The sequence below is a fragment of the Opisthocomus hoazin genome, chromosome 10, assembly GCF_030867145.1.
Source record: "Opisthocomus hoazin isolate bOpiHoa1 chromosome 10, bOpiHoa1.hap1, whole genome shotgun sequence".
Lineage (NCBI taxonomy): Eukaryota > Metazoa > Chordata > Aves > Opisthocomiformes > Opisthocomidae > Opisthocomus > Opisthocomus hoazin.
The window spans coordinates 17,841,058-17,857,893 of NC_134423.1; the positions used below are offsets into that span (position 1 = coordinate 17,841,058).

General features: G+C 40.8%; 1 protein-coding gene across 1 annotated transcript; it reads left to right on the forward strand.

The window, feature by feature from the left end:
* The first annotated feature begins 321 nt into the window (after window positions 1-321).
* On the forward strand, window positions 322-10,798 carry PYGO1 (pygopus family PHD finger 1). The gene is made up of 3 exons (XM_075432012.1): window positions 322-437; window positions 4,829-4,914; window positions 6,638-10,798. Exons 1-3 carry the CDS (start codon window positions 389-391, stop codon window positions 7,757-7,759), a joined length of 1,257 nt encoding a protein of 418 aa, XP_075288127.1. The 5' UTR covers window positions 322-388; the 3' UTR covers window positions 7,760-10,798.
* The last annotated feature ends 6,038 nt before the right edge of the window (window positions 10,799-16,836 follow it).

Sequence of the window (16,836 nt, forward strand, 5' to 3'; positions counted from 1 at the left end):
CGGGGGCGGCGCTGTGCGGCGCGGCGGGGCCCGGCAGCCCCGGCGGCGGGCGCCGAGCGAGGCGGGCTCCCGCAGCCCGCGGGGGCCCTGCCCGGCGCGGCTCGGCGCTCCACGGGTCCCCGCGCAGCTCCCGGTCGGCGGCCCTCCGCTCGCCGGGGCCCGCCTCGCCTGGCCCCCGCCGCGGGCCGCCGCAGGGCCCTCCCGCGCCCAAACTTTGCAAAGTCTGGCAGCTCCGCCGCCGGGGGGGCGGCGGCGGCTACGGCAGCGGCGGGTGGGGGCGGCGGCGGAGGAGGCGGGGGCGGAGGGGGCGGGGTGCGGGCCAGCGGCAGCAGCAGCATCAAAGAGCCCCGATTCCTGCTGCCCTGGGAGCCATGCGCCGCTGTCTGTAATGTCAGCGGAACAGGAGAAGGACCCCATCGCGCTGAAGAGATCCCGAGGTACGGGCCGGGCCGGGCCGGGCCGGGGGGCGGCCGCTACTGGGGCCTGACTCCCGTCAGGGGAGCTGGCGGCGCCGCCGCCGCCCGCCGCGCTCCCGGCCGGGCCGCCCGCCGTCCCTCCCCGCGGCTGGCGGCGGTGGCGGGGCCCGGCGGCGCGGGAGCCGCGCGAAGTTTGCGCGGTGGGGCCCGGCCCGGCCCTGCGGGCTCCCGCAGCCTCCGGGCCTTGAAACGCAAAACTCGGGGCTGGCTGTGCGCGCGGATGCGACCCGCGGGCGGAGGCGTGCGGGTGCGCGGTTGTGCCTCCGGTGTTTTTCTGGATCCGCTGCCCATTAGTATGCGGCGTGCGTGCTGCTGGTGCAAGGGAAGACGTCGGCAGTGCCACATGCCCGGGTTAGTGCTGATGCAGAGCCCATAAATTACGCTGGAGTGCTTGCTCTTCTCTCCCCGCCTGTGCTCTCGTGCTTGGTTCCAGCTGGGGTTTTGCTCTTCTCGTTTCGGGAAATGCAGAACCTCTCGAAATATTAATCTGTATTGATAGCGCTGATGCATGGCTCTGGTGAGGTCTGAAGTATGCTTTCCTTTGAAATGTGTAAGGAGAAGGGTAGACGTACCCTGTCTCTTCCGACTTCGGCTGCGCGACTGACTTTAATGGCAGTAGCACACCAGTCTGCGCAGCGGTACTTGTGTCCTTAGAGTCCTTAAAACAGAAACGCGTTTCTGAATGAAATAATGAAAGGCAGCAGGGTGGCTGAATTGGGTGAAAGTCACGGCACAATGATAAGATCTGCAATTTATTGCTTCTCTTTTCCTCACCTCCTCTTTTGCCCCTGGAATTCTATTGTTCTTGATGTTTTAAGCTTTTTTTTTTTTTTTTGTGGTTGGGTAAGTGGGGAAAGGTGTGGATTCTGCTGTGCACATTGTCGATGATTTACGGTTTGCTTTTCCAAAACTGTTCCAGTAACAGCTGGATTGCAACCTTGAGAATGAGAGAATGAAAATATGCAGCACCGTTACAAAGAAGACAGGGATTAATTCGACTCCTGCACTCTCAAGCCCTGATTGTGCAGATATTTGAGCACATGCAGTTTCACGTGCTTGAGTTACCCACCGAGTTCCCTGTGATTGCTGCTTAATATCAAAGCTGTTTACAGTCTCAGGGCCACAGAATAGGCTCACCAAATCTGGTTGAAATTAGACTCTTTTTAGTTTTCTGTCTATTACAAAAAGTTTATTCGGCCATTTATATTTCTTGGGAAAACGTTCTTACTGAGATAAAGCACTGTTTAAAAAGACTCTGGCATCTATCCTGTAAAAACCTAGGCAGAGATTTGTTAGTGAGTGTGAAAATACTCCACAGTGTATTGGCAGGGTGTTAAGTATGACATAAATTACATGCAAAATCATAATCTCTTAACGTGCAACTACAAGTTTCAGTTTTCCTAACACTGAAAATGTCTATCTTGTGTGTGTATGAAGTAAAAAAGAATATAGGACATATCTCTTCTCCTTTTCCCAAATGTAAATGGCTGAAATACGTTTTATCTGTTATTTGATAAGGGACTAGTTATCAGATATATATTTATATCCCTAGATCCATTACATATATGATGTCCCAGGCAAAAGATTGTATTTTGTGCTGGAAAACTAGTCTCAGATGGTGAAATAATTTTTTGCGACCTTAATGGAATGTTCCAAAATGCTCGGTACACCTTTTAATGAAAGTCTGTGCGGTAGGTACCAAAAGGGACTTTCTGGAAAGTTTATTTTGGCTGCACGAAAATAACCCTTATTCACTCTTTTTTGGAGGTATGCTAGGACTAACATTCTGCTTCCTTTCATGTATAAATTAAATCATTATGAAATCCACAGGGAAAATGTAAACTCATAGGGCTAAACTAAATCATTGGCCTCACACAGCAAGAACTGAAAATGCAAAAGCTTTGTACCTTTCCAGGCAGAGGACTCAGTCCTGCAAACCTAGGCAGATGAATGGCGTCACCCGTGTAAGTAATTCATGTAGAAACTGGTGGAACTTATCACTGGAATTCTAATATTCATATGCTTATATTTTTGAAGAATGAGATCCCAGAGAGGGAATTTATGCATAGTTTTATGAAGTTATGACTTCTGCTACTGTAAAACAGCATTTGCATATGATCCTCAGTATTCTACTTGATCACAGATTTACTAATGTCTGTGCTGCTAGTAGTTGAATTTATTAAAAGAAATCTGGGTATTTGTAATATTTTGCTATCAGTGGTTAATGTTGTTTATGTATTAAGAGCACAGGACCATGAACAAGAGTGTATTTTATGTAGTTGTGAGGAATGGTGTTCACAGTACAATCTCCCACTGAATTTATGAAAAATACACAGGAATGCTGGAGAAGAAGCTAATGGAAAGTGCAGGGACCATTTTCAGCAAATAGTTTATCAAGAAGATGATTTATAGAGTTGGATTTAAGGGAGATTGTCGTCATACTTTATGTAAAACTTCATGCTGTGATCATTTAGTATCTGCAGCTCATGCAGTGGCAGTCTTCAGAGCACACAAAGTATATGCAGGATTTTACATTCTAAATGAAGGCAAAAAAGACTTTTTTTTTTTTTTAAAGAATAATCCCTAGTTAGTCTGTTGGTGGATTATACTGGGATGTGCTGTGCTGAAGCATGAGTTTATTTTGAGAACATGATTGTGACTTTGTGCGCTAGGCTTTGAAATTTATACCTACAATTTGATAGGTGATGATTTGGGATGTCCATGTATCTTCCTTATGTATAATGAAAATGAAATTAAATTTCAACAGTGACAGCAAAGTCAAAAGGAACTTATCGAAGCAGAGGCAGAACTGGATTCTTATTTGAGGTAGAACTGGTAAATTCACTGAAACTTCGAAAAGGGGAGTGGGAGAGGAAGGAAGTGCTAGGAGTGGATTTTTTTCAGGCCTGCTTTGATCAGGAGTATTTGAAATAGCTGTTGGATATTTTTTGTTTGTACACCGTAGGTCTGCTACTTCCCTGTGAGAAGAGATTCAGTGTTACTTTACTGAATTAGTCCTAAAGGTGGTTTAGGTGTCTGCTGGGAATACTTGTCTAACATAGAGTGGGGTAATGTCATACATAATGCTTCTTTGCATAACACTATTGATAATTTGTAGTTATGTTCAGGTTGCCTTTGGTAACAAAAACTAACCCGTGTGTTCAGCTGTATTCTTGCACCTTGATAGAGTTTGACTTGTATTCTGAATATGAGTTTTAAACAAACAACAGTAAAATTTTTAGGTTGGATTGCCCACTTCTTACTGCTCTATACTGTTACTATATCTATTTTAAAAGAGCAAATAAGCTATTACCTTAATGGGCCTGAGAAAATTAAGTGACACACAGTTTCTTAATGTGGTGATGTGAGTATCTTAACGTGTTGCTCTCGTATCATCTGAAAGTGATTTTTCATACTTCAGCTCAGGGTTTTCTTTGCATTCCCTTGTGATGGCAAATCCACTTGAGCACCATGAAAGCAGACAGACTGGCGTAATAAGGAATGTGCTAGAATCTTTTTTTTGTCTATGGTCTAACTAGACTTTTAAGAATGAAAGCCACGATCTGTACAACTGAAAGCTTGTCTGACTGTTACGAAAGGTGAAGAATCCTGGGTGAAGTACAGATATCTCTTTGTGTTGCTGAGAGTCAAGTCTGAGTGATCAATAAAATTAACTTATTTTTGTGCCAGAGCAGCTGTGCTTAATTATTCTGTGAGGTTTCTGCAGGGTAGGGTAGGTTCACTTAGAGCTCCTCTCATTTTTGGCAGGTGTCTTTTTGTTTGATGGAGTCTTGCATGTAGTGAAATTGAGATCTGATAAACTGGAGATGTGCCTAAATAACATGGCAGGTTTTCCGTGGTTCTCATTCATGGATCTAATACTGTTTGCTTTTTCCTTCATGGCATCTTGTAACACACACTTGTGTATTGGTACGGTGAGTTTGATAAATGCTGTGTCTGTGTAAGTTAAATAGGGGAATCGTAGGCATGGTTTTAAGCAGTTCTTTTGAAAGTTTTATGTATTATGCAAACAAGAAATGCTTCGAGCTGGTGAAGTGGAGATGTTAAGAACCGAGGGACAGATAAACATAAAATACATGGAAATGTTTATTCCAACTGTAATGAGCATGAATTGGACATTAAAGTGGTAATAGAGTAAGATAGCTGTATACGAGATACGCTGACTTTTACCTCCAGATGTTTGCTCCTTAAGGACTTGTAATGTCAGGCACCAGAATTAATGCAAGTTCAGTATTTGCAACAGATGTCTGTTACTATGACAGACAGAGGCAAACTTAAAATACAGTCTGTAAGAAAACTAATGGAGCATTGCACTGATTGAAATTTTGTAGGTGGTGACAGTGGATTGGATGGGTTAGGAGGACCAGGAGTACAACTTGGAAGCCCTGATAAGAAAAAGCGCAAAGCAAATACACAGGTAAATTCCCTTTGGTTCTTTTGATTTCTTAATAAATAGTGTGCTCAGATGTTGTTTGCTGGTATGACTGTCTCACATTGTTCAGAATATCAGTCTGTTCTCACAAATAGCAGTTGCATACAAAATATTTCACTTGTACTGTGAAGTTGAAATCTTCATAATACTAGTTATTCTCACTGAAGTTATTTTAATATCTGTAGGTTGCCAAAGACTTATAAAGAGAGGAGTGCAGTGAGACTGCAACAACCTGTATTTTACCATATGGATTTGATTCCGAGACAGACTTTCTTTTAATGACTTTGTAGCCAATGGTAGAAATCTGTACAGCATGAATAGTTGCCATGAGACTACTTTCCTTACTTTTATTCCTAGATGTGTAGGTTTGTGGGCTAATGGACCAGTACGGTTTATTAATGCTTTGACCAAACTCTTGGCATATTCCCCAAGTGATTTTCAAGCAGAAGCTGTGAGGCAGGTTCGGCTCCTTTCCAGTGAATCCCTGCAATTTGGCATTTGTATACAGTTTCTGTTTCCAGAAAAGGAAGCTTGAATACAAAACAACTAAAGCAATTAGATATCTGTAGTGCAGAATTTTAGTTTGTGGGCTCATTCAGCTTGGAGCGAGAGTATCTGTTAATTTGGTACTGTTCAGTGAAAGTAATTTTATTTATGTAGGTCAAACAATCACTTTCTGTTAGGCCTGTCGAGATTCCATTGAGATGTGGATCTGTTTTCTTAATTTTTGTTTTGTTTCAAAGTAGTCATGGTGAAACTTGCTCTGAGAAATACTCAGTTAATTTAAGGGTTTCAGACCTCTTTCTCTGGAGCTTTCCTTGTGTTCTGGAATGGTGATAACTGTAGAGGGCGTGAAGATTAGTTTCCTAACAGCGCAGCAGAATTTTTTTTTGGGGAAAAAAAAAAAAAGTTCAGTCTGAATTTATTAGTATTTAGGAGGAAATGCTTTCTGTGAGCACAGTTAGCGTGAGGGTGAACTAGCTAGATGTTCCCCACAGGCTAGTCTAGAATGAAATTCAATTGTGTAGCCACTCTGATGACATTTAAACAGCCTCTGGGCTCCATTAAACACTTGATTATGCTCTGTAACCAGAAATCCTTGTATTTTATACCTACTGATTATGCTTTGCAGACTGTCCACAATCACTGAATGGTCAGAAGGGACACCTCTGTTTGGTACACAAAATATAGAGAATTCCTGCCTGCAGGCTCCTATATTCTATATACCTTTTTTAGGGTTATGGTAACATTAGGTTTGTATATCCTCATGGAAGTGCAGTGTCTTAAGAGATGTATATTCAGTAAAATGAACCCAAAATGAAACTAAGGAAATGCTTCAGATCTGCTCGTCAACATTTGGAAATACTTTGTGCATGTGTTTAAGTGACACATGGCTTTCCGTATTGTTGCTTTTCGTATGTAGAAAATTAAGAAGTCACACATCAAGTGTGGATGCATGGTTGTGCAACTGCACAATTTTTAAAACACTGAGATTACTATAAATCACCATGCTGTCTGGAGCCCAAACTCCTCTTTTGCCTCTGTACTGAAATTTCAGACAGCCTGGCAGGGTACAGTGGGTGAACTTTACACAACAGCTGAACAGTTCTTTTAGCAGTAGTACTGCTAATCCAGGACCTTTGTGGTTGGTCTGTCTTGCAGGGAAATACTAAAACTAATTTAAATGTTGTATTTAAAATATTTTTAGGGGTCATCATTTCCTCCTCCATCTGAATATGCTCCACCTCCGAATCCAAGCTCTGACCACCTTGTAGCTGCAAATCCATTTGATGACAACTATAATACTGTGTCCTACAAACCACTTCCTTCAGGAAATCCGTATTTTAGTAATCCTGGGTATCCTGGCTTTGGAGGCTATAACACTTTCAGAATGCCACCTCACATGCTGCCCAGAGTGTCCTCGCCATATGGTGGTTCTTACTCCCTCAGAAACCAACCGCATCCCCTTCCTCAAAACCCTGTGGGAATGGGTTTTAGTCGACCCCACTCTTTCAGCTTTGGTCCACATGATAACCCAGGTTTTGGGAATCAACCACCTTATAGTAGTGGTCAGATAAATCAAAATGTCAGTATGCCTGGTCAGCATTTCAGACCAAACCCTGGTGAGAACTTTGGCCATTCTGGTCAGATACCTCACCCTGACGTGCCATCTAACTTTGGTCCTGGAAACAATCCAAACTTCCCAAATTCTCAGCTAGAGTCAAACCATTCTTTTGTTCCTCCACCAAGCACGTACAACCAGACAAAATCGTCAGCACAAAAGCAAGAGTTTAGTCAAGGTGCAAGCAAAGCATCCAGCCAGAACACTGCTGCACATCAGCATCATCACAGGACAGAGGACATTGTGAGTCAAGGTAACAGTGACCTAAAAAATGTTACTCGAAACAATGTGGTAAATCAGGATAATAGCCATTCTAATAGTGCTGATAACACTACTGCTGGTCATTCAAATGGAACTCAGAGTAAGTCTCGCCAGCCTCGAGGTACTGTTGAAGGATGCAACTCTGAGAAGAGCAGCAAAACACCCCTTCATCCCAGTCGTCACGGTCACTCGTCCTCTGAACCCGTCTATCCGTGTGGAATTTGTACACATGAAGTTAATGATGACCAGGATGCCATCCTGTGTGAAGCCTCTTGTCAAAAATGGTTTCATCGGATCTGTACAGGCATGACTGAGTCAGCTTATGGCCTTCTTACAGCAGAAGCATCAGCAGTATGGGGTTGTGATACTTGCATGGCTGACAAAGATGTCCAGTTAATGCGTACAAGAGAGACTGCAGGACTGCCTCCATTGAATACGGATGGCTAACGTGAATTGGTGGTAGTGGCTGAAATAAGTGCTATGAAGATTTGGTTACAAATTGGGTACTTCACTTTCTGCAGACAATCAGTTGTGTTTGAGTGCAGTCATCTTTTTTGCCCTAATCTGTTTTCATTCGTAAACTTCCATCTCAGCTTTTGTATTCCTAGTTTTATGTGTGCAAATGTTTTACAGGATGGAATACTTTTTGTTTCTGATTAAACTGTAAAACATAACTGACAGCTGATCAGAAGTAGGATGTGCATTGACAATTTTATTGAAGGCAAAAATGTGCCTGTATGAATAGTCCCTAATTTGCTAGTGTTAACGTGTTAACCAACACTAGCATTTAGTGCTTGGTTTTAATGGTACTATATTTGCAGGTACTCATTACCTTTTTTTGAGGGGGGAGGGGGTGAATGTCCATTACGATGTTCTTGCTATCCTTTTTTTGAATATAGTGGAGATGACATGGACGAATGTGCAGTACTAATAGTTTTTCCTTTAGGATAAATACAGAGGATTTCATATGTGCTTTTTCCTGTTTTTGAAGTAAAGCATTAACACACTATTCAAAAATCTGTGACTTCATGTTTAGTAACACAGTGAAACATGCTAACTCGTACACATTTATATTTCCCTGAAAAGGCAATGATCTATTTTGACTTCTCAGCAAATACTTGCTGGGGACTCTTGCTAGGTCTTGCACTATTTGGAAATAGTTAGAAAATACGATTACATTGGGAAAACAACACATCACATTTATCAAGTCCAGTGCTTTAAATCTAGCGAATACCAAAACTAGGGTTGCATATGTAACCTTAATTCATCTATCTTAAGCACATACATTAGGATACAGTCTCTGCATCTGTCACGGTTGTGTGATCATGCTTCTCTCTCTCATCCTTTCCCATTGATGGTTCTAGTCTCCTGCCTCAGTGTTGCCTGAGGATTGTGAATGAACTAGTGCAGGGAAAGTCCCACCCTTTCCCACCCTAGAGCTTTCAGCTAGAGCCTGCTCGGTCATCTTGAGCTTACACAGTCCACTTGGCGTGAAGGAGGCGGCAAGGCAATGGAGTGTGCTCAGCACAGGCTCTGAACTGCAACATAATTTGGCCAGCAAAGTCTTAAAACTGAACTCCCACCACTGCCTCAGCCAGTTATGCAGTGAGGAGGTGGGAAATCTAGGGTGAAGAAAAATACAGCTTTTACATCAGGTGAGTTTAGCTCGCATCACGAGTGAGTAATCGGAACTTTAGCTTCTTTGCTAAACTTGATATCCTGCTGACAAGTGTGAATGGCACTAGAGCCTCATGTGTGATGCTAAGAATTCTATTTTAATGTGGGTAATTTGGTCTTATTCTTGATCCCCAAAATAATCCCCTCCTTTATGTGGGGAAACACGTAGCCTTGAAGACTTCAGCCTTAGCAATGTGATAAAGTTGCCTATGCAACTGAAAATGCGCATTTCTGTAGAGACATGTGTTGTTTTAACTTAATAAAAGGTGGCACTGTAACAACAGACTCTGCTTGTAATACCACTGTACTGGAAACTACTAGTTTTTAAACAATCAGCAATTAAATCATATGTCAAGCATTACAGGTACTGCTTATGTTCTTTAATGTGATAAAGTGTTCAGGTCTGTGGTGATGAACGATGTAGGAGCCCATACAGAACACAATCATCTGGATGAAGAGGTAAGCTGTGCTAAAGAGTGAAAAGTAAGGCCTGTTTGCTAGTTCACTGTTGTCTTTGATTTTAAATGGGCTCTACTGTGGTACCTTCCTGGAAGATGCTGTGCAGATCTACAGAATTGTCCTTGTTTTATTTTAAAGCTGATAAGTTTTATATACTCTTTTACTGGAGAAGTGCAGTATTGCCCTCCTTTTTTGCCTTGCCTCTCATCAGGAAAAAGAAAATAATGTCTGAAGTGTAAATGACACCCTTCACATCTTGAGGATTTCCTGTATGGAGATGTAAAGAAAGTAAGGCAGATCCAGCGCTTTTGTTTTCATCACCATTTGCTTTATTTAGTACAGAGACTAAACTTAATCTTGTTTTGTTAGAGCTGTGATATTTAAAAACAAACAACAGAAAACAACCAAGCAACAAACTCTGTTAAAGAAATTTATTCTTCAGTAGTTTTCCTAATGACTGACTGACTGTTAGAATTTGCTTTTGATATCTAAAGTAGAAATTAAACCAAACCTTGTTTAGATGGATTTGTTCCTCTGGGAATCAATTTAATCTCTGCAGCAATTTGCACTGTGAAGTTAGTGGAGCTGGTTCAGACTTAGAACAATGTCAATGAAATAAAAAATTTGCTCAGTAAAAATGCAACAAAAGCTCCAATGATGATACTGTTACCTAAATGTGCTGTTCACAATACCTTTCCCACACCCCATTCCTCTTGGGAGAAGATGTTCAGGGCATTTGTTCTCAGAAGTCCGATTAATGTTTTAACATTTTGGAGCAGACATTGTATTTGAAATAGCCATGTATTTCTTAATCTCTTCCTCAACTCTACATTAAGTTAGGCAAGTGTTTTCTGTATTAGCTGGCAAGACATTCAAATTGAAAGATACTGTTCTTGCAAAATTAAAACCAACTGGAGTATCGTTTTGTAAGGCCTTAAATTGTGTATTTGTGAAACTTTTTCTAACAATTTAATTCAGTTTTTCTGAACTAGTACTGTGTTGGGTTTGTAACCCAGTAAATGTTCTGTGTGTATTAGCCTACAAATTCAAGGCATTAGCAGATGCCAATTATATAAAAACAAATGAACAACAAAACCAAACCTTTGATCACACGGATCATAAGAGATATGACTGATCAGGATCTACAAAGTCATCCAGCCAATAAGCTTGCCCTGCTGATCCGCTTTTGGCATACCTGGACTCTTGATCTAGAGAGAGGGTTATACTTTGTTTTTCTCTGCATGTATTGACTAGTAGTAGTTCAAGTATGCACAGGAAAAACAACAATCATGTTTTGTTAGTAAGGTACTTAGAAAATGTCAGCTGATTAGAGTTAGAAATTAGTTATAGAAGGGTGGGTGGGAGGGAGGGTTGATTAGAGTAGGTGAGGTTTTTTGTAGTACTCTACATGAAACAATTTGTATTGAACTATCATGTGCTTCTTTCATTACTAGTGATTTAGACTGTACTGGTGCTGCACACCAAAAATACTGCAAAGATTTTGTAAATCTTACAAACCTTAACATTTTTGTGGGAAATGCCTGTGTCTTTTTTAAATAGCTCCTTGTCATGGTCAGAAATGCAGCCTGTATTACCCGATATGTTCTTTCCCCGCCACTCTGGCTGAAATAAATAGGTATAAACTGGATCGAACCGTCCTTAATACTTAGGTTTTTTTTGCCAGACACCAGTTTTAAATGAGGAAATGTGTAATTTGCTCTTTAAAATACTTGTTTTATTGGTGTCAGGGCAAGTGACAGTGCTGCATGTAGGCTAGAGGGTAGGTATCAAAAATCCTGTTTTTGGCTGGTTTACTGATCCCTTCTAAAACTCGAGCCAAGCAGGCTAACTGCTTAACAATCTCTCCTTTCAGAAGACCGGACTAACGCTTCTTCCTGAGGGTGTTTAGAGGCATAGTTATTATTTGAGATATTCAGATGAAAGAGACTAGAGGAGAGTAATAAAATTTGCTCTATTTAAAACAAAAATATAATTTTAGAGGCTGTTCAAAGCAGAATATACTCTGTGACCTCTGAATTTTCATCTAAGAACCAGTTTTGTAATCCCATTTTTCAGGCTTAACTGCAAGCATGTGAGACTTATCGAAGTCAGTGGAACCGCATGCACACAGTCAAGAACATTTCAAAGTGTTTGCAGTTTGGGGCCTGTGATGTTTGCAAGTGAAATGCTTTTGATGGTTTGAGATTTTTATAAAATCCATGGTGTTCAAATGTAGCACCTTTTTAACATTTGCCTTTATTCCAGCTTAATATGATAACACATCTGCATTAAATATATCCCTTTCATTTTATAAATAAACATTGCCTGGCAGTAAAAGTATTGGTGTAACATTTTTAAAAAAGGAAGTCATGCTTCTTTTCATGTTGTATGTGACTTAAATGACTGTTTCATATTAAAACTAATCTTTCCTTATGTACTGCTTAAATATACCTGTTTTGGGATATCAGTTCAGTACTTTTTATACAATTTTGAATGTGTTCCACATTGGTGACATGTATTTTTGCAACAACTTTTTTGTTTTGATTTTAAATTAGAGCATGTCTGAAGTAACACATGCATTAGTGCTGTGGTGTGTGGCAAAGTTAATGTATGTAATTCAAATTGGAAAAAAGTTTCCAGACTTTGTCCAACATTAACCCTGTGGCCAGGGATTAAATTACTATGTAATACAAATTACTGCATATCACGATGTGTTTTAAGCTACTCTATGAAGTATGTGAAACATTATTGTTTATGGATTGGTAGCTGGCATGGTATCTTGCATAGAATGAGGTATGACAGATGGTAGCAATTCATGGTAATTAAAACTGACTACCTTTCAGAACATGCAGCACTTATGTGCATTGTCATCGTGTTGCCATAACTGTTAGTATGAATTTCTTAATATTATCCACTGACAAATGGGTGAACATTTGGTAATAAGCTCATGGATGTGAAAATTCTATTCTAACACTCTTTACTTGGTTTACAAAACGTGTAATTTTTTTATCTATTGGATGTGATTAGATATATGCAGGAGGATGTAGAACTGGATGTATTTTAAACTTATTCTGCAATTACTAAGTTCTGTCTGAAGCTTTCTATATTAGAATAGACTCTTCCTTAAAATTGGAAAATTAAGTGTACTTAGCAGAACTCTTAAGGCAATATAACTATCCTACACTGTATCTTGAGTTGTGCACATTCACTTCTTTGTATGGAACTCCTCTGATTTCTTGTTGGCTTATGCTTTATACGGAAATAAAGGGTCCCTTTAGTGCCCTAGTGTTGTGTGTCATCGGTTCTGAGGTAATTAGTGGTCTAAGAATGGTGTTCTGCCCATTAGAGGTGCTGCCTATAGGTTGAAGTATTCAACGTTGTCCTTAGTTTCCTGGTTCAAAAATGGCTTATCCCAACATTGTAGGGAGTACCTGTTTTTGTATTGGTTTCCATACAGGATTAGTTTTCCTTTTCATGTTCAAACAGACTGTCGGTCTGAAAATAATTTTTGATCTAACCCCACCTTTTTACTTGGATGTTAGTGCACTGTTGTTCAGGAATTGCTATACTGGAGACAGTTTGGAATTGGAGTCATGAGAGATGATGTCTTTATTCCTGGACACTCATCTTCTAAAGAATGGTCTAAATCTCAACTTCCATATGACTTAAGGAGGGCAAGCTTTTAATATCTTCTTTCCCCCTTTTTTTTTTTTTTTTTTCCTTTCTTGATAGTTTTTTCTGAAATGTGAAATAATATGGAGTTGTGAAGGGATTTGTACTGAAAAGTCTTTCCTCCAAGCTTTTGTATATGGCCTTTAGAGCAGACACTGTGTTCTTTAGGGCCTTCTGACTTGGAATTTTTTTTGTCCATGTTCTCCTTTCAGTGTTAAAGATAAGTTGAAAGAGGCAAGTTACCAATCTACTGCCATCCAAACAGTGCAAAATATAAGCTGATTAAGATTGTTGACATTTAATTTTTTTGTTAATAATGATGTGATACTTTACTTTTCAGAAGAACATATCAGAATCTGATTAAGGCGTTCTTGGAAAATGTATATGGTAGATTTTGTCCAGCACTGTATGTAACTGTTGCTTTCTGTTGTCTGGTTTCAATTTCTTTTGAAATAAAGACAATTTTTTCGGGGAAGTTGCCTGTTGATTTTATGATGATGTAATGCCTGGATTAACTCTTCTAATGTTTTGCCTGTGAGAATGCATTTGGGTTAGGCATAGTCATGCAAGAAACAGTATGAGGTCATATTGATGAGAAAAGACAGTTCCTGCCTCTCTTGGAGAGGTCTGCTGTTCTGTAAAGGCATTAATCAGAAGTAACTTCAAAGCAGATTAGAGGAGGTCATGCACCATAAGCCCCATTTCTTTCTTACAGGATGTGAAGGAAGGCTCAGGCGCCATTTGGCTGAATAGATTTGTAGAGCTTTATGCATTCGAGAAGAGATTATGCAAAGAAATCTTCATTCTAATATATACAATTATTACTAAGCTGTTCCTGTTTGTTGAAATGCCAGAACTAGCACATACCAAATGAGTACCTTACCAGTAATCTTTAAAAGCAACTGACAGGGGTGGTCCTAAGCCACACATGCAAAACAGTTTGTTGGAATAAATAGTGTCCGAAAATGTTCCTGCTCTTAAAAAATATGAAGAGATGAGAGAAATGAGAGAGATTTTAGAAAGGATGGGAGAAAAAACAGGTTATTTATTAAAGATAAGAAAATGTAAACTATTTAAAGGAATTTTTTTCCCTCCATATATTACAGGCTCTGAAGCCATTAGAAGTGAAATAACTGCTGGAAGAGATGTACCTATGTATTAGCAACTGGAGCATCTCGAGTATTAGTAATATTACTAAGATTTGACTGGAATATAAATCTCCATCCTTCATAGCACAGGAGATGGGAATTTGAGAATAAAGGTTTCCAGGGTAAATTTTATCTCCTTTCACTACAAAGTTTCTTGCATTTTTGACTGGTAAGTTAGTGCCAACAGAAGAAAGATCCTGAATGGACCTCTCTCTCTGTTTATTTTGCAGAAGTGCCATAGCGAGAGCTCAGTCATTTGTCCAAGTAAGCTAGCAGTGTGCAGTGCGTATGACATAGGTGGTGTTTCTGCAGATACACATCAATGTAAGACTTTCAAGGTTGATTCAAGACTTTGCTCAGTTCTTTTTGTGTCTTTTAGCAGCTAAATCTGCTACTTTGGCTTAGAATGTTAGTGACACTTACTGTGTTTTCTGTGAGTGAAATACATAGCCTTGCATTGGAGATCCAGCTTTTAAGTAAATAGACTTTTTTGTTAATGTATCAGAGCTATTTTGTGTAACTTGAGAACGCCAAATACAGGTAACCATAACTACGTCTTGTAAAGTGTGTATATGTAGTATGTTCTTTCTGGCAGGAATAAATAGTAAACTGCTTCAGTATATTCTCTGTGTTTAAACTAAAAATGACACCTGGATAACCAAGGCAGAAGACCCGCACTCAGCAAAGCTAAGACTTTTGTTGTCTGTGAATGAACTCTCCAAAATAGAAGGATGCATTCTGGATGACCACAGCTGCATTCTGGAGTGGTAGGAGATTCTTAGTTACTATTACATTATAATTTTTCCAGCCAATGCTGATATTAGAACCCTGATATAAAGCTGGAAAATAACCCCACTATCCCATCCAACCCCCTGCTCTTCCATTACTGCATCTAGGAAGCAGGCGAATAGGATTTTGACTACTGCGTGCAGTTTTGGCCTCTCTATTTTCAATATAGTGGAACTGGAAAGCTTTGGAGGTGTTGCCATTTAGAGCAGGGCAGCAATAAACAGAGTGGCAGGTGCCGGAGGATGAACCTGGGACCTCACACAGCAAGGAAGGTAAAGCTATGTAGAAGAAATGTAAGTAACCTAAGAGTCTTTCCAGGAAGAAAAAACACACCACCTCTTAGAGTGGGGGCAGGTCTGTAAGAACTGAATGGCACAGAAGGGATGTTTAGAACTTCAAAGTTTCATCCTTGTCTGCACTTGCCTGAAGTCTGTCCTGCATTACAGACAACTAAGAGATACTAAATGAAGGTAACAGGAGACAGGTTTAAAACAAAAGAGCTTTATTGCCCCATGGAGAGTCTTTCCTCAGCTCTTCTTTTTTTTCTCTTACAGTTTCCTAGACTGATAGTAGTCTGTTTATGGAGACGTCACGGTTTAAGTCTAGGTTCAGAACTATAAACCACAGAAGTCTCATCTCCAGCTGCAGCTGACAGCAAGGCTCTTTATGCCATGGTGCAGATCCTACCGTAAGTTTGAAAATATGTATCGTGCAAGGTTTAAAAAAGAATGAAAAACATCACGTGCCAAAAATAATCTAAAGCATTTTGACTTTCAGTCAAATCTCTTTCCTCTTGTATTTTTTAATGCTCTTGGAATGAGGAATTTAATTCACTGCTCTGATTCCAGTCCATGCCAGCATTCATCCAGATGATACTGATGTAGGTGAGTGAGGGTGGAGAATAACCTAGCAGTCACATCAATTGTGGTAGATTTCTTGCTCTGGAGAAGTTTTAAACCTCTGTGATACCTACTTTTATACACACACTACTTAGTAGTAACTAATACCATTTGAACGTTGCTTTGGAATATAGGTAATAGAACATAAGAATTATATGTTCAGTGATACGCATCAGAAAGCTAATGTGTGCAATGTTAAACTCAATTTTTCTTGGTTATATTTTAAAGAACAGGGGAAAGCTAGACTTTCTGGTTCTGGATTTTTTTCCCGAACAGTTCTAAGTAATTGTGTACTTTTGAGGAACTTGAACATGCCTGAATGTCTGTCCAAATGTGTTTGGCTTGCCTTTCAACCCCTATTCCCCAGCAGCAGTTGCTTTTTCTCTAGTAGACTTTATTTTGGCAGATGCAGTGTTACTGTTTGTTTGAGAAAGGTTGAGCAACAGCGTGCAAATCGCCTCCTGAGTTCTTGGCAAAGACGGCAAAATAGACAATACTGGAGCTGCCAGCATGGCCCGACTTTTAGAGGGCAGCTGGAAGTTTCAGTGTATTGCTGAATCCGTCCCCAGCTTTCAATGACTTTTACCAGAAATTTTCAAACTTAGAGCAGTTTGTCCCTTTACGGGAACGTGTTTGGACAGTAGGAGCTGCATTCCGTCCCGCTGTGCTTCGGCGCGACGGGTGAAGGCCTGGCGGGTGCGGGGCGCCGGGGCCGGTCGGAGGGTGTCTGTCGGCGGCCAGGTTCCGTCGCCGTCGGTGCGCCCTTACTACGCTTCTCTCACTGGGAACCGCCGCCGGGGCCGGGGCCGGGGCCAGTAGCACCTTCCGCGGGCAGCGCGGGCGGGGGCCGGAAGTGCCGGGGAGAGCAGCGGAAGCGCTC

Excerpts from the sequence above, each read along its gene's own strand:
- PYGO1 (XM_075432012.1), top strand. The coding sequence starts at position 389 with ATGTCAGCGGAACAGGAGAAGGACCCCATCGCGCTGAAGAGATCCCGA. Across the intron at positions 438-4,828 it reads CGCGCTGAAGAGATCCCGAG|GTGGTGACAGTGGATTGGAT; the intron begins GTACGGGCCGGG and ends GAAATTTTGTAG. Across the intron at positions 4,915-6,637 it reads AGCGCAAAGCAAATACACAG|GGGTCATCATTTCCTCCTCC; the intron begins GTAAATTCCCTT and ends AAATATTTTTAG.